At 41.5% G+C, this 21,457-nt stretch overlaps 1 protein-coding gene across 3 annotated transcripts; it reads right to left on the reverse strand.

Moving 5' to 3' along the window:
- Positions 1-1,841: 1,841 nt before the first annotated feature.
- On the reverse strand, positions 1,842-7,489 carry LOC142776597 (uncharacterized). 3 transcript variants are annotated; one of them, XM_075880525.1, is made up of 4 exons: positions 6,227-7,489; positions 5,436-5,693; positions 4,720-4,764; positions 1,842-4,167 (listed from the first exon to the last, which is right to left on the reverse strand). In XM_075880525.1, exons 2-4 carry the CDS (start codon positions 5,572-5,574, stop codon positions 4,001-4,003), a joined length of 351 nt encoding a protein of 116 aa, XP_075736640.1. In that variant the 5' UTR covers positions 5,575-5,693; positions 6,227-7,489; the 3' UTR covers positions 1,842-4,000. The 3 variants fall into 3 exon arrangements, with proteins under 3 accessions (XP_075736640.1, XP_075736638.1, XP_075736639.1); XM_075880523.1 differs by having other exon boundaries at positions 4,720-4,842; XM_075880524.1 differs by having other exon boundaries at positions 4,720-4,842; positions 5,436-7,489.
- Between the last annotated feature and the right edge of the window lie 13,968 nt (positions 7,490-21,457).

Below are 21,457 nucleotides of genomic sequence, written 5' to 3' on the forward strand. Positions count from 1 at the left end.
GTCCACGTAAAATGAGGGAGACTCGTCGGGAGGTGTCTCAGTGCTAATGCTTTTCACAAAACACGGTGGAAATATTTCGCCCAGCATTGTTTGAGTGCGCAAACGAAGCAAGGGACGTGTATACGAGTCTTGAGGTCGAGAGACGTTATCACACGTGCGAAAAGGATGAAAAGAGAGAGAGAGACTCTCCTTTCGGCTTCGCAAAAGCTTGAAATTGATAGATAATAAAGACAATTTTCTGGCCCAGCAGACGTCAGGGAATGTCTCCGCAAAGCAGGGTCAGATGCTCGGAGAGCATAAAAAAGTGGAGTACGCGTTATATGGGAGTGACAGCCACTCAGAAAGCGAGATGATGTGTGACTGTCCTTAGGTGTGAGAATCAATGCTAATTAAGAGAGTTGAGTTAATGAGCCAAAACTTTCCTAAATAACGATAATGGAAGCAAACTGAGCATTCATCTAGTGAAAGTGACACTAGTGACAGTGAACTCATAATAGTTGATTAGCGTTGTCACAGGCCGATATATATTTTTATTTTCTTATCTATATTTGGCAAACTATGAGAAGGTAGCGTATGTTAGAGCCGGCTATCCCAACGTAATGACAGTAATGTACAAGAATAAATAGCGCACGGTTATACAGTCACACGTGGCGGTTTCTATCTTCTAGTAACCTTGGGAAAACGCATTCTAACTATTTTTTCTATTTTTGACAAAGTTTTACGGGACGTTTTTGCATTTGGCTTCGTTCGAAGGAATGACGATATATCAGCAATAGGGCGAACACAAGCACTGCTGCAGTGGACGAGCGGTTACAGCGCTCAACTACAATCTAGGAGGTACTTGGTTCGATTCGCAGAATCACTGAGCACTTTTTTTTTCAAGAGGTTGCCCGGCCTGACCTTATGCGTGGTGGCGGGTACTAGTTTTTTGAGAAGTAGGCTTTCACACTTGCTTCTCTCACTCCCCTTTTGGCCCAAAAGCGCTGTACTGTGCTCCTTCAAAAATTTAACAATTGAGGGTTCATAATTTTCTCCTCCATCCTCTCTTATCGCAAAAGTGTCCAGTGCTGAAATACCAATATCATACCTAGTATATTACTTTTCACGTGTTTTGATATTCGACCAGCAATCAGTCTTCACGGTGTTTTGAAGAAAATCTACACATGCAGTGAGCTAACTGCTTGCAGCCAAGTTGACTGCCTTTGTAGGGACACGCTTTCGTGCTAATTTGGTGGGCATCATCACATGCAGCAAGATCAAAGAGCACGGACAGTTAGAGCTGATGCAAACAGAGTGATTAGTTTGTGTCTTCTCTCCCGCTATTTGTCATGCTGCACGCTTCAGTGTAATGTCGCTGTCAATGGTTAAAATGAACTATAGCCGGTAATCGGGTTCTGCTGAGAGGGTCCCCTATTGTCCAGAATGGAACAGAACAATGGCAATTTGATTTGTGTGATAAAGAGATACCCTGCTTTTGGTTACTAGAATAAATTTCTAAACTGAAGTTTATTTTTTATTAACAACAGTTCCAGTGCAGATGAAAGGTGCATGGACGAAATTCGTGTATTCAGCTTGACTAGGTTTGTGACCTTAATTGTACTTGCGAACTGGTATCACGGTATGCATAAATATCACACACATATACAACCACGGGTGATAGCTTGCTTATTCTGATTAAAATTGAAAGGTTGAAATCGACATATTCAACCAACGCAATGTGTACGAGATATGCTATGTAGAGTAGCTATGCTCGAAACTAATCTTCGCAGGTTCGTTCCATTTTACCCAATTTCTTGCCCATGACTGTAGGTTGGGAAATGAAACTTCTTCGAACACACATATTCTGTGTAAGGTTACATTTATTTTTATGCAGTACAAAACAAATTGAAATGTATAATGGCTCAAAAGAGAAATAACTAGAAACAAATTCAGCCAAATCATTACCAAACTTACTCACCAATGATAAACGGATTCTCATTTAAAAGATACATACATACATACACACACACACACACACATACATACATACATACATACATACATACATACATACATACATACATACATACATACATACATACATACATACATACATACATACATACATACATACATACATACATACATACATACATATACGCACACACACATATACATATGTACACCCATACATACATACATACACACACTCATGTGTAAATATTAAAATGAATGGCTATAAAACAACAATTCTAATACACTCATTTTGAATATACTACAGAAAATAACTTACGAGAGATATCCACCGGCACTGTTATGTCTGAACAAGGTGTTTCTCGAATTATCTCGCAAAAGCTTGATGCATAGTTTTCTGCTGCTGCCCAGTGACAAGCAGTTTTTATAAAAAACACAAGAATAAAGCCCTTGACAATGTCATGCTAAAGAAAAGGGCTTTGCATCAATATTTTGTACATGTCTGCAATATCACTCTGTTTATTTACATAGCTTGGCTCATTCACAACCCACTAACAAAGCATGTTAGGACACTTGGGCTGAAAGTTGGCACAGCACGAGTAAATTCTAGACAAAACATGAATAATACAATTATAAGCTACTAAGCTCCTTGGTGCAAACAGTGTTTATATTGACAGCTATAGGTGCCATTTCGTTTCCCCAAAACACTTCTCAAAACTAGAATCAACTTTATTTAGCTAAAAGTTTCTATTCTGGCGCGTCGTGGTTGCTCAACGGTGGAAGCGACTCTTTCTGCCAAGAAAACAAAGACCAATTATTTCTCCAGTTCGTGAATTCACCCCATGCTAACATTGAGGGAGCTGGTAAGAGTGCTTTTGGAGAGAGGAAACCACCACATTCCCACCAGTTGTGGCCTTGGGTAGCTACTTCACTTGGACAAAAATGATGAAAAACACTCCTCAAGAAGACTTAAAAGTTTGCACATCAACACAGTTCCCATACAGCTGTCTATTAGTCTGCTTAAAAAATATTGAGTTTACTGGTGGGCAAAGACTGTACACTATGTGAGGTGATGCTCCAGTGCACTGCATGTATGTCTTGCTGCTGGCCTCAACTGCGATGTTGCTCAGCACATATGTGTAAAGTAACAACTAATACTATGCCACTGCAAAGTAATTATGTGTCATTTGCATGAAACAGGGACCACAATAAAAGAACATAACAACAATTGCCTTCACAAAGTTCAAAAAATGTAAATAAATTTCCACAGAGTTTTCACAGTTCATCTGAGGATAGTAATATTGATTGTAAACACATTCTTACTTCTACTAACAAACTATTTTAAGATGCCAGATTCAATATTAGAGTATACCAGCACTTTTGTAGGGCTAAACAATTGTACAGGCACCTAAAAAAACACAAGTGAATGCATAGTATAGCTACATATAAAAATAAGTACTTTTATTTCTAGTCTGAGTAGAGCTGCATAGATGATAAGTCACTTGCATTACATTATGAACAAACCTATCCGAGCAAGGTATACATTTAAAAAGTTACACTTACACAGTAGATAAGTAGACTGTTGAAGGACGGACAGGCAGTGGGATAATACCCAAGCACTAAAATCTTCTGTTAAGATATACTAGGTGTAGTGATGATCTACTTCCTTCCAAATAAAATAATCCACATAGATTCACTTCCCAGAGCTTATACACTCATGGCATCATTGGTGCTATACAAATGAGTGTACACTGAAGGATTACATCGACTAAGTACATGATTACTGCATCCATGGCTTTACTTCTTGTACTACAAAGAATGCAGACACAGTTACCATTGGCGACCATGGATGCTGTGATTTCTGGCATGTAAATGTAGAGGCACGCAGGCACTTAACACACATGTTAAAAACTTCAGCTCAAAAATATTTGCCCACTAACACTACAGCAGCCTTTAAATTAGTGTCATAGTTTGGTATCTTCCATGCAAAATTTAAATAATTTTGAATGCAAGCAATTGAACTGCTGAATAATGCACTGCTAACAAGTTAAGCAACAGCTGCTCCTGACATCACAATGTGCTCTTTCTGCTGTTGTAAACTTTGAGCAGGAGAACAGTCACTGGCAGTCCCTTTATACTTGTTGGTCTTCTGTGCTCTGTTCTTGATACACTGTACATGACCGTGGAGCACCAAACCCCTTGTTACTGCTGGAACTTAGAAAAATACAGATCATTGTTACAACCATGCTACATGCAAGAGTGTATAGTTGTCAATTATGTGCTCATATTTACAGATATTGTTGTATTTTCAGAAGCCAATGACAAGCCTCAACACACACACACACAAACAGTGAAGACTGAAAATATATTTATTATGATACAAGAGCAAAACTACAATGTTATAGATGAAGGCATGAAACTTCTGCCAGACATAAAAAGCCAATAATTTCTTCTATTTTGACTTTTACACTAGGTGCGAGAAGCAGACCACAAATAAGTTCACTAAGAAATACAAGTTAGACTGCATTACAACGCAACAGCCAATGTTCCTACCTTTAAGGCTGTCTAACATAGCCAGCTCACCGTACTGCGTATAGGAGCAAATGGGCAGTCTAGAAGACACAAAGAACTTGTGGATTATGAGTGTGCTTGTTGCTGACATCTATTATTCTAAATGAAGAAAACCTTTCAAAAATGCACTTCATCAGGGGAAATAATCATACGCAACAAACACAACGGGCTCCTACAGGTGCCACCAACACTCACCATTATTGTTGATACCAGTGTCTTGCCGGATGGATATGCTGCGTCCTGCACAGAACACCAAAGGAGCGCTCCATGACTTGGATTGCATGTGTGCTAGCTGCATCGCTCTGCTGCTGAAATAGGCTAGCCACAGACAGAGAAATGAGAAGCCATGGCTTTGAAACACACTGAACGTCACCTTTAGAGATCAACAATGCATACTTTGGTCAGGTACAATTTGTAGAAAAATATATATCAATATGCAATCGTGGTGAACATGTTCGGCTGAAACATAAGCAACAGCACTGAGAGAGAAAAAGCTACATTAGGTAGAAGATGCAGTTACCGGCCCTATGTCATCTGAGGCTTCTTCAATAGGTCTTTCTCCTTACAAGTTGTGAACAGCCAGGCAATTTTCACCCACTTGCTATTTCCTTCCAGAGCACTTGATCCACAGAGGGAGTCACAAGCTCGAGAGCTCAATAAGGAATCAAAGTATTTGTGCTCGTTTTAAAGCACAAGCTTTTGAGCCTCAGATTATTGGATTTTCATTCATAAGCTGCAGGCTTTCAGCTTTCAACATTCTCAATTATCTTGCAATTTAGTTCTATAAATGTTGAATAAGAATTATGGCTAAGAATATTACAGGTATCCACTGAAAGCAACCATGCTTGGGTTTTCAATTTGTGCACAGTAAGTGGTGTTCACGTAATCGTATGTATTAAAGAAAAACTAACCTTGCAGCCAGCCGTTAGGCAGTTTCGTGACCTCGAAGCTCCCAAGCAGATCGCAGTCCTTCCAGATGAGGCTGCCATGCATGCTTCCACGCCCCATCCGCTGAATGATAACAGTCCCAGCAGTGACACAGGCTTGCATAGTTAGGGAGAACGCGTCCTTCCTATTTTTGTACAGGTGCTCCAAGTAATGATGAGGATTGATGTGCCAGAATGTTCAACCCATGAATCACAGGACCTTAACAAACCAATCTCTGCGATCTGTGAAGAGCCAAAAACGAGATATTTAAAAACAATCATTAAAGCACTCACTTCTAATACTTATTTGAGGAAGCTATCACTTCGTTAATGTGACCAAAATCTGCTATAATCACTTTGAAATAAACTGAAGCCTCATGTAAAATTTACGTACCGCAATATATATGTCCTACTGAAGTATAGTACTAGCACAGTGGTAATCGTCTATAGAACTAATTTTCCAAAATAACATAAATTTTTTTAAGTGCAACCTGGCTTCTGAAAAATAAATTCACATTAACTTTCCAACTATCAAACGTGGTAATCGATAGGCCCAACCTCATAATCAAACAAGAGCTCACTTGTATCAAATCACAAAAAACTTTTTATGTATTTGCTCCATAATATATGTATGTATATAACAGTAGTAGTATATTTTTCATGCTTCAACTTACCATAGAGAAACATTACATCTGATGGGCTTAAAAACTTGCACACGTTATAGAACTGCGTGAATTATAGTACTGGTGAAATTTAGTTCTGCAAGGTGAACTCACCGATGGCAGCATTTAGCAATGAAGGGCTGGCCAGGCGTGCACGTCCATTGATAAAGTGTAAGAACTGGCCATGACCGGCTGTTGTCAAGGCTCTAGTGCCGTGAAAAACGATGGCCAAACGAATTCGGAAACCTGTAGTTAGGCGATATTGGCCTACAACTTCATCCAAAGCAAGGCACTGGTGAAATCTTTGCTTTTTCTGGGGGCCGAAGGGAAGCTGGACGTTCACGGGCTCTCGCTGCCACATAGAACTCTCAAATTGTTACCGAAGAACAGTCTAGGCGCGCTTCCAAAGTAACACGATCCACAACAGAATGTAGCATCTCGCAGTTTTGGTTGATCACATCACAGCGCTAGGACTATGGTTATCACAAAAAGGAAAAGTGACGACTTAATAAACAAAAGCGCCAAGCTGCCCCACCACAACTTCGCCGGGCAAAACAGTTATCAACGCTGTCTTTCAATTTTCGGTCACACGAGCACAGCTTGTTCATAAGTCTTGGAACGTCAACACAGCACCACCGAACAGTACATTGCTCTCAAGTAAATAAAAGCGTACGGGCTAACTAGTGGCGAAGCAAGAACCGAGCGCGTAGTTCATACGTTTCCGTACGTACTTGGGGTCACTCAAGTAACGTGTCAAAGCGCTGTCAATCCGAAATGTCGCACAGCACCCAACTGAGAGACTGGAAAGTCAAGCGAACGAACTGTTACCGGCACACAAACACACATTGCAGGCTTCTCGAGTGCTAGTTGCCGTCGATACATCGACGCCGATCCCCGCTTGATAACCACACTGACGCACAGGCTTCGCTGCGCTTCACCGTACACCATTGCACTGCCACAGCTTTCCGCACTGCTCACACGCACTGAAAGAGCTGCTGTAATCACAACACATCCGGTCAAACGCTGAAGTAACTCGTGCGAGAAGCATTTGCTGAAAGTCGCACCGACCGATATGCTGTTTACGACGCCATGTTGTTTTCGACAACTGCACCGCACGTAAGAGAGCTCTTAGAAAGTACTTGCACTATTTTCACGGCGTGAAAAAAAATTCTCTTATGTGCGAGGGGGGTGATATGACGAACAGGACAGGCGTGCCAGATGAAAGAAGTGTTTTGGCAACGTCACGGAGTGAGCTGATGTAGAGGGTATTGCTTCACAACCAATAACAAGCTGTGCCTGTCGGCCAAGCCGTCGTCTGCTCGCGTTTGTCGTCTGCTTCGATCAGAGCATGCGACAGGGGATTCGCCTTCGCAACGCTATTATTCTCAGGTCAAGTGGTCACTATGTCGCACAAAATACATGTCAGTTGCTCGCTCTACCTTTGAATGATGTTCGTGCGCCAAGTTAAATGACTGGTAATTGACGCAGGGATGAATTCAGCCAAGGTTTGCTCCAGAATCGTGAAGGTTTGCATATTTTCGGTGTCATACAAAGTTACTAGGGTCATTTCATTCCGATTGCTTGCCATAATATCACGGTCCATATCGGTGTCTTGACAGTGAAGGTGAGGATGCATGATTTGTTTGTAGTTCCATGCGTAATCACGCGCACCCATAATACGCTTTGGTTTACAAAGTACGCTTTGTTCCACATCGTCCCAAAGTGTATCGACAGCTGTATTTCAGAGATCGCAACCATTGGACAGTTAGAGCCGATGAAAGTACACTAGAGCACAAACTTTAGGAACCACTCACTGGAAACTTTCTCTCATTTTTATTTCCAATAGCGTGCAAAGAATGTGCTCCTATTAACCTCTTTGGTGGTAATTTCCACCAACGAGGCAAGGATCTCGAGTTGCACTTTTAAGTGGATGAGATGGGGCGCAACACAACAACATAACAAATAAGGTTGATCCTATGTCATGCCGCGTTCGAATGCACCGACCATTCACGTATCACATTGGTTTTCATCCAACCACAAATCTTTACATGCGTAGTTTTATGCCATTGACGCCCAATAGAATTCTTCAATTACTGCGACTTCGAACTTATTGGACGGTGGTGGTTGTCAACACCATCCACTGCGTACAAGGGAAACAACACGCGAAACTCAAAGTGCCGAAAGAGATAAAAGCGCACCAGCAGTCATCAGGCAGCCCTTAATGGGCGTGAATTAACTCAAAACCAGCCAGGGCACCAAAGTATACCGCTGTGGCAGCAGGTTCTAAGTAGCCACATTGTTCCTAAGAGTGGTCCGGACCACTCTTGGGATTTTCTCTCAGCCATGCTGTTTTTACGCACAATTTCGCTTCGTGAATCCACTTACGAGCACTTTTCGGTGACGTAAGCAAATATAGCAACTGCATCACCATCGCTGACATGTTCCCGGGCAGTCACAGCGCGCTTTATTTGCAGCGGCCGATGTGACAACTATGGCCTCTTACGACGTTTTTTCGTTTCGTGAATCAACTTACGCAACAAAATTTCTCTTGCGCAAAAATGTTTTCGTAAGTGAGCTTTGTGAATCCGGGCCCTGTTGTTTGCACGAGACCAAGTCTTGCTACCATAAGTTATACCAGGATAATTAAGGCTAGGCATTGTACGTGAGTTAGCTATGCTTCGTTGCGAATTCGCAGCTTAACATGATGTTCAAGGGAATGCTTCTGCGAACCCAGTGATACAGTGTCTTCATGGCGAGGAAGTACGCCAATGTTTAATCTTAAACGACAAAGTGTATAGCAAAAACTAAGCTTGTCCTATTCTAAAAATTGAGAAATTTCACCCAAGCCAAATGCATGCAATCGGGTCAAGTTTGTTTTGATGCTTTATATTTAGAAGGAGAAATCTGATAGAGTGAGCAGCACTCGTTGAGCTAACTACTAACCAAAAATTTGGTACTCAACTGTTGCACTTCTTGAAATCACACAGGTAGTGTAGTCAAATACAAGAGACGCATAGATAACAATTTCCAAGAAAACAGTTCACTGGCAATAGCATAAATATGGGATGGTAGATTATCTGTAGTCAACGCATGGAAATAATGATGAGTAGCAATTTTTATTTTGCCTCAGGAGGGAATCATGTACCAAAAGATAGAAAGCAAGTCAATAAATATTTGTTTTTGTTTGAGTAAACAATTTTTTTCTCTGAAAATAATTGAACATATGCCAAATTACCATGGAAATAAAACTCTGCTCCTTAGTGATTCTAATACGTACTTTGACTTTACACAACAAAGTATAACGAATCTACACAGACATTTCGCCTCCTATGTGAGTGGCATCCTCAGTGTGCACTGAAACCAAATGTGTGAAGGTGACCGAATTCATCGATTGTCTCGTATGTGTCTACCCATCTGGATGGAGGCCATGTTTGTTGTTGCACGCTGGCTGGTCACAAAGGTCTAACCACGACTCGAAAAGCTTTTTCTTCTCTCTCTTTTGTTCGCGAGCCAGCGTCATAGAATTACGGAATTCTAACGTATGTCCCACTTTATAGCAGTGTTTGATGAGTTTTGTCTAAGAATGCCTAGTTTTTGCGATGTCCTCTTTGTGTCCATTAAATCTCTTTGAACACTTCCTGCCAGTTCTGCCAATATAAGTGGTGTCGCAGCCACCACAAAGGAACTTGTGCACAACCCCGTTTTAATCATTCGCAGGGGTCCTGTCTTTGGGCTTAGACAGCACGTTTACCAAGGTACAATGAGGCTTGAAAAGTGTTTTATTTCCCAGTTGACCAAGTGCTATTTGAACAGAGTCTAAAAAACCTTCAACCTAAGGTACAGAAACAATGGGTTTTGCGTTTTCTTGCAACACACTCCTTGTTTTCTTTTGCATGTGTTTCTGGGTGTTTTTGATAAACCGTTACAAATCACCAACCATGTTTTCCATCTATATGATTGCAAGTGCTGATCAGTGATGTATGCGACACGACATGCATAAGTGAAATAGACAGTAAGTGACCAACAGGGCTCAAAGAGCACAAAGGAGACATTGCAAAAGCCGCCCATGCCACGTATTATAAGACAAAACTCGTCGAACACTGCTCGACGCCAGACATGCCTTCAGTTTTAGTAATGAGACAACGCTAGCTCGGGAACAAAAGCGGGGTAAGAGAAATCTTCTCGAGTCGTGATTCATTCGTGTGACAAGTTGGCGCGCGATAACGACCGCGGCCGCATACTAAGCGACATACAAGACAAGCAGCAAACTGTGTAACCTCCGATGATTTTGTGCCAGGGCATACCGAGGATGCTAGCTGCATATTTGGCAAAACGTTCATGTAGTTTTTGCTATATTTTGCTGTGTTAAGTATGAGTCTATATTTTTAATCATGAACTGGCCTGTCATTTGGAAGATTTTTACATCTGCTTCTTAGTTATAACTCAGCTGCATACTGTGGTGTACGAAAAACATGCTGATAACCTTATTTTGATGCTTTGAATGAATTTTTCTATTTTATTCTAGGTACACATGCACGTGCCGGATGAAGAAAATGAGCAGCAGATTTTTATCTTACTTTGCCACCAATGCAGCTGAGGGGAAGTGACAGAAAGGAATACTACGCTGTAAGTGCCATCTCTTCAGTAAGCACCGGAATATATGGCAATTTTAAACTACTAACCATTTTCTTTGTGCATAATTTGTATTAATTAACTCAACGAACATTGCCACCCTGAAAATGACTAGATAGACAGAATATGTTTGAGCCGAAGAACTGAAATAACACCGTAAATAAGCTCGAATTGTTGATTTCTTGATATCAATAATGAGTAAGGAGCCAATCTTTCAGCTCAATAAAGCCTCACGAATTTCATCTCTGCACTATTTAGGTTTCCGAACTGCTGTGTTTTTTCACTGCTGGATTGTTGCATAACTTTCTGTCAGTCCTGGCACAGCTTTCATGGAATGTTGCAGACAGATTTTGTCTGCGGATTCTCTGCATTTTTAGAGAAGTGTTCTCACTTAATTATTTTGTTTGCTTGAAAGGTACTATTATGGGTCTAATCACTTCCTCTTCATAATGCAGGACCTCATTGCCTACCGATTGCCTCACATCACAGCTTGTTCCACGGTCGTCACAGCCATCACCCTGCAATTGCTGTTTGCCGACATCGTCGACAGCGTACTCCTCTTGGGCGTACCCTGACCTGACGAGCTTGTTCACTCAAATCGAACCACATTTGCAAAGTCTCGACTAAATACTGTCAACTTCCACATGCAGCTCAGTTTGCATATGTGAACTCCACTGGGCATGTGAAGTATTATGGCAGTATGAGTGTGAGTTGCTTCTGTGATGGTGATGCCGGTTGGTGTTCATTTGTCATTCTACTCTAAAGGATTGCATTTCCGATGCCTGCTGCTGTTCCTGTGCCCACAAGTACAATTGTATGTGTATCCTTAATAGACATTTATGGTGTTATATTTTTGTGCGAAATAGGGTACTTGGTCAAAATACTCGTTCTCAATACCTTCAAAAAATCAACTCCCTTCCTGACGACTTCTGCAAACAAGCGAGAGTACTTTGCCACTTTTCTAAAGATGCGCATAAACACTTGCTATAAAGTATCAACTTAGAAGCTGCATTCACTGCAAATAAAAAAATTGAAAAGCTAAAATTAGTGGCACACATAACACAAGAGTTGCATAAATGAAAAATACTTGACAGTTATGCAGAGCATTGCATAACAATCTAAACATAACGTGAGCTCACCTCCAGAAACAAATTAATTAATAAAATCTCGGCTGAATGAGCAAGAATAATTGTATCAAGGTAGTTTAATTATCCAATGGACAAAACGGCAACAACTTGGTAATGAACTAAACCGAAAATAGTTGCATGCCGCGTGTATTTGTTTCTTGATCAATATTTCTCATTTAGTTGTGGCTGGGAGGACACTGCTTTGCGCGAATCACACTGAGCAGTTCCTCCATTAATCGCATTTCATTTTTTCTGACCGGGTGTCGGCTACTTTACCTTTCAAAGTCGTATATTTTATGTAATCAATCGGCCACTATAAATGACTCGCTTTTCACTGAATGCGTGTCAGGCAGAAGTCATGAAGTTCAGTTGCTTTCAAACTGATAAGCTTCTTTTGATGTGCTACATGTTTTGCTACACTAATATTGGCACCTTTTTCTGTTTTGGTAAAAACAAGTTCTCGTTTTGAACGTTTTAGGCTCCGTCAAAACAAGCTGTACCTGAGTGGGACGTGCAAGTTTTTCAATGCTGCTATATTGTCTCTGTTCATGAAATCATGACATAGACATTCAACAGCAGGGGCAACCATTATTACATAAAATGCATGCTTCACTGTTGAAAAATTACCGACAAGGCAATGGTTGCCTATGGTATTCGTGTCCTCCCTTGTATTTAACACATAGCAGTTTTGCCAGTGTCTTCTTCTTGGCCTATTCACTTTCCCACTGATGTTGCAAATACTATAGATAAAAGCTTTTTTCGTAAACATTTGCTAAGATTGTGTACACAAGTTGTGTTTTCATTTTGCTACTGTATTTTTTTACAACCCAGCAGTTGAGATAGTTTGAAAGAAACATGCAACGTGCCTTGTTCATAATTACGGCTGAATGTTTAAAATGTGTTTTGAAACACTCCTATTCATGTCTTGCTCTGTGACAACGAAAAATAAATAAGAAGTAAGTAATCTTCGTAAACAAATGTCTTCTTTTTTCTTTCATACGGCATTCAGTCACTTCGGCATGTTATTTCCTGCGTAAGCTGTGTGACTTCATGTCTTTATGGTTGCTGCAATTCTGCACATAAAAAACTGCACCCTCAACACATGCTCACTTATTGTAGTCAATGCTTACACAGAGCAATGTAACATTTTTCAATGCCCTAAAAATGCAGTATGTGTGTATTGGAAGTAGTGGGATTTGAAAGTGTGTTGTTTGTCTTACGGACATGCACAAGTGTGTTCTGACATTTTTATAGCTTGGCTGTTCTGAAAGCCCTTGTTAATGCATGTACGATTGCGTCGATAAATAGCTGTTAGGATTGATTTATTGATATGTGGGGTTTAACGTCCCAAAACCACCATATGATTATGAGAGACGCCTTAGTTGAGGGCTCCGGAAATTTCGACCACCTGGGGTTCTTTAACGTGCACCCAAATCTGAGCACACGGGCCTACAACATTTCCGCCTCCATCGGAAATGCAGCCGCCGCAGCTGGGATTCGAACCCGCAACCTGCGGGTCAGAAGCCGAGTGCCTTAGCCACTAGACCTTCGCGGCGGGGCTAAATAGCTGTTAGGAAACGTTTTTTGTGCATGGATGATAAGGCAATTTTTCACCCCACACTAGAGCTTTCTCCTTGCCAGAAGCTTCGGGGTGGTTCCTGTAACAAGTCAAAATGTCTTCAATTATTCATGCACACACACTAGTATATATTTTCTGTGCAAGTCGCGTGAAAGTCAATACGTCACACAGCAATGTTGACAACACGTTGCTGGTAAGTTGCCATCACATTGCTGGTATGTCGACATGATGTTGCTGGTACGTTATGAAAACGTTCCCGGGATATTGAAAATGTGATTCTTGACTTGGCCACATCGTCCTGAATGTCACCAGCAACGTTATCTTGTGATCGAAAAAGAGGACATTAAGCGCTTTTAGGCAACCTTCTTGACTGACAACTGAACACTTTCATTCAACGTTGAGATAACATGTTGCATTGCTTACGTAGGTGGCGGGTTGGAATCCCACAATGAAGATTTTCGCTCTCAAATCAAATCAAATCAAATCAAAGTTTATTTACATCCTGAAGATGTGGGCAAGCTTGGGCGAAAAGCGAAACAATTCGCTTGAGGAAAGCCCAAGCCCCCATATACGAGGTATAGCAGTAGACACACAAAGATGTGAAAACGCTATCAGAAAACAAACTAGCACGTTACATACATGAAAAAAAATACTAACACAGATACTCTCACGGAATCATACCAGCGCGTTACAACAATGATACAGGGTTTGTGTAAATGTTCATGCCGATAGTCAATCGATAGAGATAATGATTTGACCCAACAATTTATTCAAAAACAACAGGCAAACATCAAACAAACAAAAGCAATGTAAATATATCTCTCTTCATACAGTACAGCAATTTTTTTTTACGGTGATTGGTTACAGGAAGTGTTTTTTAATATGACTTATACTGCGTTTCTCTACTTCTATTTCGCTTCTGAGGAGAGTATTTAGCAAGTGAGGCAAACAATACTGTAACATTTGTCGTCCGTATTCAGTTCAGCAGAAGGGGATGTTCCAGAAGTCTTGTTTGCGGAGAGAATAGAAAGGAACATTTCCTCTTAGATTAGCAAGATTTAGAAGGTCATGCTGATTTTTATAAACAGCCTTTTTATATCTGATAGCTAGTTTCCAATCATAAAATTTTTCTATGGGTACAACGTTCAAACGATGAAACAAATCCTTTGTGTGCGCATGATATTCAACGTTAGCTATGGACCGAAGAGCCCTTTTTTTGTAACATTAATATTCTATGGTTATTTCTCTGAGTGAAATTTCCCCACACCAAAAAACAATAATTTATGGGAGATAAAAAAAGCGTGTTGTACAGCATGAGTGTTATCGATACAGGAAGAATGTGTCGAAATTTTGCAATAGCACCCACACTTTTAGCCACGTGAGATTGAACGTGGTCGAAATGATCGTCCCAGGACATAGTTTTTTGAAACAGCACACCTAAACTTCTTATTGACTTCCCAAATCCTATAGGCGCCGTGCCTAAAAATAAGGAACTATCAATGGTGACTGAAAGCTGACGCGGATGAAAAAGAACGGCCTTTGTTTTTTTATCATTGATCAACAGCGAGTTTTCTTTACTCCACATTTGTATGTCTTCAAGGGCGTTATTTATTTCAGGTGCTAAAGTTTGCAAATTTTTTTCAGTGAAAAATAGGCCAGTGTCATCAGCGTAAATTACATAAGTTGGTGTTTTGTTGATAGGGTTTATGTTGATAGTGTTTAAAGGATGAACAATAAAGGACCCAATATGCTTCCTTGCGGAACGCCAGTGACTACCTGCTGTAACGATGAAACGGCCGTTCCTATGCTGACACATTGAAACCTATGCTTCAAGTAGGATTTTATCAAAAGCAGTGGCACGCCGCGAATACCATATAGTTGCAGTTTTTCTAACAAGGTTGCATGCTGAATCCGGTCAAAGGCCTTAGAAAAACCTATGTAAATACCTACACATATCTGTTTTAATTCAAAAGCCTTAAGAATGATTTCCTTCTGGGTTAGTAGTGCAGATTCAGTTGATTTGCCGTGGAGAAAGCCATGCTGAGACTCATTAATTAAATTGAAAGCGTGACTAAATTTTGTTATTCGTTTATGAATAATCTTCTCAAGGCCCTTTGAAAATATAGGCAATACAGAAATCGGCCTGTATTTCGACAACTCATTCCTATCGCCCTTTTTGTGCAGGACACTAATTTTAGAGATCTGCATCATTTTCGGAAAACAGCCTGTTGCTATTGCAAGTTTGTATATGTGGGCAAGCAAAGGAGCAATGACGTCAACCACAAACTTTACCGGCTCGATCTGTATATCGTCAATATCCCTAGCTCTGCTGTTTTTGAAAGACGCATAAATATCTCGCACCTCGTGTTCATCCGTTGGCTCTAAATAAATACTGTGCTTATTTTCCTTAATACCATAGGTTGCAGGAGGGATTCACTGTCCGGTACTAACCGCATCCCAAAAGAACTTATTGAACGCTTCAGCAAGTTCTTTTCCGCATATGCGCTTACCGTTTATAACGAGATCATCGACAGTCGATGGCGGTTGCCTACGGTTTAACAGTTTATTTAGTTTTTTTCATACATCTCCTGTTTGATTACAGTAATCCCTGCGGAACTGGTCATGCAGATATTTGTTCTTTTCACTTCTAAGGAAAGAGGTTAGCTTATTTCTATATTGCCTAAAGATATCAAAGTCAGTATCCAGTCTACTCTTAAGAAACTTTTTGAACAATCTCGTTTTTTGTTTAATTCGTTTTATGCATTCACGGTTCATCCATAGTTTACGACCTTTACCCTTTTTTATATTCTGCGTTATTAGGATAAAATGCTCATGGTAGATACGTTTAAAAATGGAAATAAATGCCTCGTAAGCTGCATCTGCAGTTTCACTACGTCTGACGTCTTCCCAGTCTTCTTTTCGAAGCTTTGAAAGGAAAGCATGCAATGTTTCAGTGGTGATTTTCTGAGTTAATATTTTTGCTTCTGCATCCTGCAGCTTATGTTTTACTGATGTTCTTGCGAGCATGTAAATGGAAAAGTGGTCGCTGATACCGGAGCACAAGGCTCCTGATATCACGTTTTCTGTGCTCACATTTGTGATAAACACGTCAAGCAATGATTCTGTGCAAGAAGTGACGCGCGTCGCAGTGTTTCCTAAAAGCGTATAGCCATTTGACTCGACAGTGCTGAGAAGGGCCGCTCGATTATGGGAAGGTTGCAATAGGTCTATGTTAATGTCACCCCCAAGTATTAATTTATATCTATTGTCATTTACATAGCCTAGCATCTTATCTAAATGACTGATGAAACAAGCCGAGTTTCCGTCTGGTGGTCTATATGCAACACAGAAAACTTGTTTGTGGGATAATATACATAAACACTCAATATCACTCGTAATAGTACAGATTTCCGCAATAATTTCAGATTTTCGTTCGTTTTTTACTAAGATAGCCACGCCCCCACCCTGACGTGTAGCTCTATTTATAAAAAAACTGCGATACCCGTTACGTTCGTATATGTTGCTGTTTGTGTCATACCAGGTCTCGGTTAACGTGATTATGTCAAACTGAAAATCCATAGCGTCTAAAAGGACCGATAATTCGTCCTCTTTATGCCTTGCCGAGCGAATGTTTAAATGAAAACATGTGAGCATGATACCTGCATGAGATTTGAATAACTGATTGACGTCATGGGGTGATTGAGTCATCTTGAAGACGATATAAACACATAGAAATGGGTGGTGTGGATCACACTATCTTTTCAACATCCTGCGCAGTGCGAATGCGCACTACCGGAGCGGATTCTTCCTTTCTGGCGAGAATCTTTCCGTTGCTCGTCCACACGAAACGCCAGTTCTGAGCCTTCTTTTTCGCAATTGCCATGCCAAGCAGGTGCTTCATGGCTGGGCTTAGGTGTTCGTTTATGAACACAGGCGTCCCTTGCGAGTGACCGAAATCTTCCCTTGTTATGCGCATTTTCTTCTCCTTTTGAAGAACCATGTCCCGCTTAGAGCGGCTTTTAAATTGTGCAACAATGTTTGAAGTGTCCTTTACATTCCTCGAGACAACACGGTGGCAAACTTCGACGTCGCTTTCATCAATGGGGACATTCAAAAGTTCTCCAACACGATGAAGAGTCTCGAGAAGCTTTTCATCACTCGATTGGGGTATGCCTTTAATTTCAATGTTTCGGTTGCGTGAGTACTGTTCCGACGCAGTGAGCCGCTGCTCATGTTCAGAGCTCTGTTTTTTCAGCATTTCACAATCTGCAGCTAGCTTCGTGCTTGCTTCTTTGAGCGCCTTATTTTCTTTGAGAAGTTCTATCTGTTCTTTCATTGTCTTTTCAAGTTCATCATTCATGAATTCCAAACTTTTCCTAAATTCACGCATTTCTGTCCTGAGTTCGCGTTCCAGTTTTGTTTTGAAATCGCGCATTTCTTTCCTGAGCTCTTCTCGGAAATCTTCCGGCATCGCTTCAGGTGACAAAATCCAAACAAAGAAAAGGAAAAATAGCTGATGCACACGGTCGATATATTGGGCAGCAAGTAGAGGCAGCAAAAAAAAACAAACAAAAGGTTTGTGAACTCTAAGGGTAGACTCTTAAAGAGAGAGCGCAAATACTCATGAAATTTCGCATCATCAAAACAACTAAAAAATCAATTTCCCTCAAAACAAGTCGCGCATGTCTTCCTGGGATACACGTGAACGCACGGGAACGCGCAGATGGCTGCCGCGAAAGCAGGGGTGAAAGCTTTCCTCACTGTTAGATGTTTTATAGGAAAGCCAAAACGCTTCTAGCCTTTTTCACGTCTTTGCTAATCTACTGCTGTTTTAGCCACGTGCCCTAAAAGCTCGTAGAGCATTATCGCGTCGTCACGGCAAAAGTATTGTGGGGGGCGGTTGCGGCCAATGGTAGTTCCAATTTCAATCCGCGTGGTCTGGCTCCACAGATGCCTTCAAAACCAAATCGTTTCATGCTATCTATGATAGAATCTGTCGCGATTTTCTCCACAGAATCTTCGGAAAGTAGTGTTGCTTTGAATGGTAGAGCGTTGGACTCACGCCATTTCAAAGTTCTGTCAGTATAATCATCACCTTACATGATTGTGTCAAGAACGGCCGCGGTTTCATCCACAGTGGTTCTCGCAACGACAACCAACCACAGTATAGAAGACAATACATGCACTGGTCGCACGCGTACTTATGAAGCTTCGAGCAAACCGCTTTCTGCCTTCATTCGACGGTTCTGGTACTAAAGTTCATATCACCCACCGCGATGCGTGAAAGTGTTCGGAACGTTCGGTTTTTGACTCAATGGAGACAGTGAAATTGGCTGGGGAATTTCACGAATTTGTATCTGCTGTGGTTTCACATCACTGAGATTTTTGTGTATGCTTGGGTGAAGGCCTCCTAAATTTGTTTATAATAAAAGGCCGTGGGTTCGCTAAAAGCCTGGACGAATTGACCTAAATTTTTGTGAATGCTGCCAGATTATGCTTAGAAATTTTGATTTCCAGGAGATTTTCACGACTACTGTACAAACATAAGAAACAATCCGGTAGGCTTGGCAGGTATGCTCTGTTTATCTATATAGCATATCCTTCACTTCGCAGCCACTGCAAATACAGTTGGACAACACCCTCAACGCCATGAATCATCGTAATTTTTTATATGCCGGAAAACACCCACTATGCCAACATTCGTGATTCTGTGGAGCAGCTCGGTACCCATTGCATATCTGAAAGGCATTGTGTGCCCTTTATTGATGCTATCGCTGATGCCGATGAATTATCACTGAGCCCTTCGTAATGAATTTGGAGTTTTAAATAACCCACTAGTTGCTAAGTTCGCATTGTGTGACTGCTAGACGTTATTCTACTCTTCTACCACACTATACACATTTCACAGCTAGTCTAGTTACTTTCCTCACATGAGCGTGCATAGGGCATTTCTGCAAGACACCTCATGCAATGGCGCGGTACGGCAGAACCATGCCGGTAACCCAGCTTCCAATCTCATTTTATCCTGGATATTCCATTTTTAATTTTGGGCAATAGCAGTTACAAACATTGGCGGTAGAGACAACTATGGCACTGGGACCCCATAACAGCTTGCACTGTAAAACTGACAAATCAGCATGTGTCACCAAACACCAAAGAGGCATCACACAATTTTACTAAGAAACTTACCATAAATCGCGGTCTCTTAGGCTGGGCAGACAGTGTCTTTTTCTAGACTTCAGAAGCTTCTGTTAGAACATAGGTTTGGGATCAGGGTCACAAGCTTGCTGACCCTGAGCTTGCATTTTGCTGCAGGCCAATATGCAAGCCGCTTCTCATTAGAGTAACTGTTTATAGATCACTGTAGCCAATGATCACCCAACACGCAATTTCGTCTCTGCATATTAAAAGTTGCTTTGCTTGTGCTCGAACAGTTCCGGATTTTTTACATGACTAATTGCATATTGCAAAAGTGACAATTCTTGACTTTAATAAAAATTTAGCTAGTCGGCAGCTGAGCAAATCGTGCTATACAGTCGAACACGGATATATCGAACTCGAAGGGGATTACGAATTTGTGTGATATATGAAAAATTTTATGTACAAAAATAGAGGCCCCAAGAGTTCACCTGTAGCGGATCATCACATAGAATAGGTGCATTTAGGAATGACAACTGATTCCGCGCACACGCCACAACAGAATGTTTTATTTGCGTGAAAAAATTGCTCATCTTGGCTTGTGTCTTCGTTTTTAAATGAAGTTGGAGACACTAGGCTAGATATTATCAAGGCTCTCTAGGTGCGATAGTCCGGTTCCCTCTATTCGCCGATGCAACGACAAATGACGCCGAATGCTGCCGCTACTTCAGTGGCGGAGTACGCATGTGTAGCTAGTGCCTCATCTCGAAGATCTTTCCCATCACTTGATCTGTCAGCTTGGGCATCCTGGGTCTCTGCGACCGCATCTACTATGTCCTCGTCGGTGAGGCTCACAATGGCTTAAACATGCAGTCTGCTTCCACAAAGTCGGCCACGGACGCTTCGTGTGAAAAAGCTGCCAGGAAGCGGGACGAAAACTCGCAAAACGCGTCTTCTATGCGCTCGTCGTCATCTTCACTGGTTTCCGGAAGTTATGCCATCTCGAATCCTGCCTCGCGGAAGCAGTTGTCTACTGTGTCTGTCTTCACATCTCGCCAAGCATTGAAGATCTCCCGCGGGAGAAAACCTCGCAGAAATTTCCCACCACACCTTTGCCATTCACAGCAGGATGTCCTGGCTGCTGACAGCTTCACTTTCGCCAGAATTGGTATTGCCAATGATCTAGTAGCACTGCTTAAATCAGTGAAGCTACCCGGTGTTGTCGGCAAAGTTTTTTTACTGAGTGCAGTGACAAACAAGTTGGCCGCAACCACCAGCATCTGGCTGTCCACCAGAATGTTCTTCGCATGCACATATTAAAACCAGGTATACCTTATAAAAAGCGTTTACAGTGTCTGCCAGTGCGTTTCAGCGCACTAGATTACACTGGAAACACTGTACAGTGCGTCCCAGTGTACTACAGCATACTGAGAGGCATTTGGGAACAAGTACAGCATGGCCAGTGTCGCCCAGTGCTCTGAAATGCACTAGGCCACATCATACAGCGTAGCCCAATGTCTTAAAGCGCGCTGGAAGGCACTGGTCACGCTGTGTGGTCTCTACCGCACACTGAGCTCATTGGAGACACATTGAAAGAAACCAGGCGCGATCGGCACACTTTTTGTAAGACTTCATAGTCTTATTTATTCGCGAGATGTCAAGCGTAAACTTTACCGAGCTAGAGGGTGTTCTTATCTATGTGCTACACTTATATAGCTTTTGTTTTAGTTATGCAATTGATTTATGTGCGAGTACGCTGAAGGAATCATTTGTCGAGGAAGTGCGTCAGGGGCACCACCAGTATATTGCTGGGGAGGGGGGCACCAACGACAATTGTGTTCCAGCTGGGGCAGGGAGGCACAGAACTTA

Source organism: Rhipicephalus microplus, chromosome X, assembly GCF_043290135.1.
Source record: "Rhipicephalus microplus isolate Deutch F79 chromosome X, USDA_Rmic, whole genome shotgun sequence".
Lineage (NCBI taxonomy): Eukaryota > Metazoa > Arthropoda > Arachnida > Ixodida > Ixodidae > Rhipicephalus > Rhipicephalus microplus.

Excerpts from the sequence above, each read along its gene's own strand:
- LOC142776597 (XM_075880523.1), bottom strand. The coding sequence starts at position 5,574 with ATGCAAGCCTGTGTCACTGCTGGGACTGTTATCATTCAGCGGATGGGG. Across the intron at positions 4,843-5,435 it reads GCCTAACGGCTGGCTGCAAG|CCTATTTCAGCAGCAGAGCG; the intron begins GTTAGTTTTTCT and ends GTCTGTGGCTAG. Across the intron at positions 4,168-4,719 it reads CACTGGTATCAACAATAATG|TTCCAGCAGTAACAAGGGGT; the intron begins GTGAGTGTTGGT and ends TATTTTTCTAAG.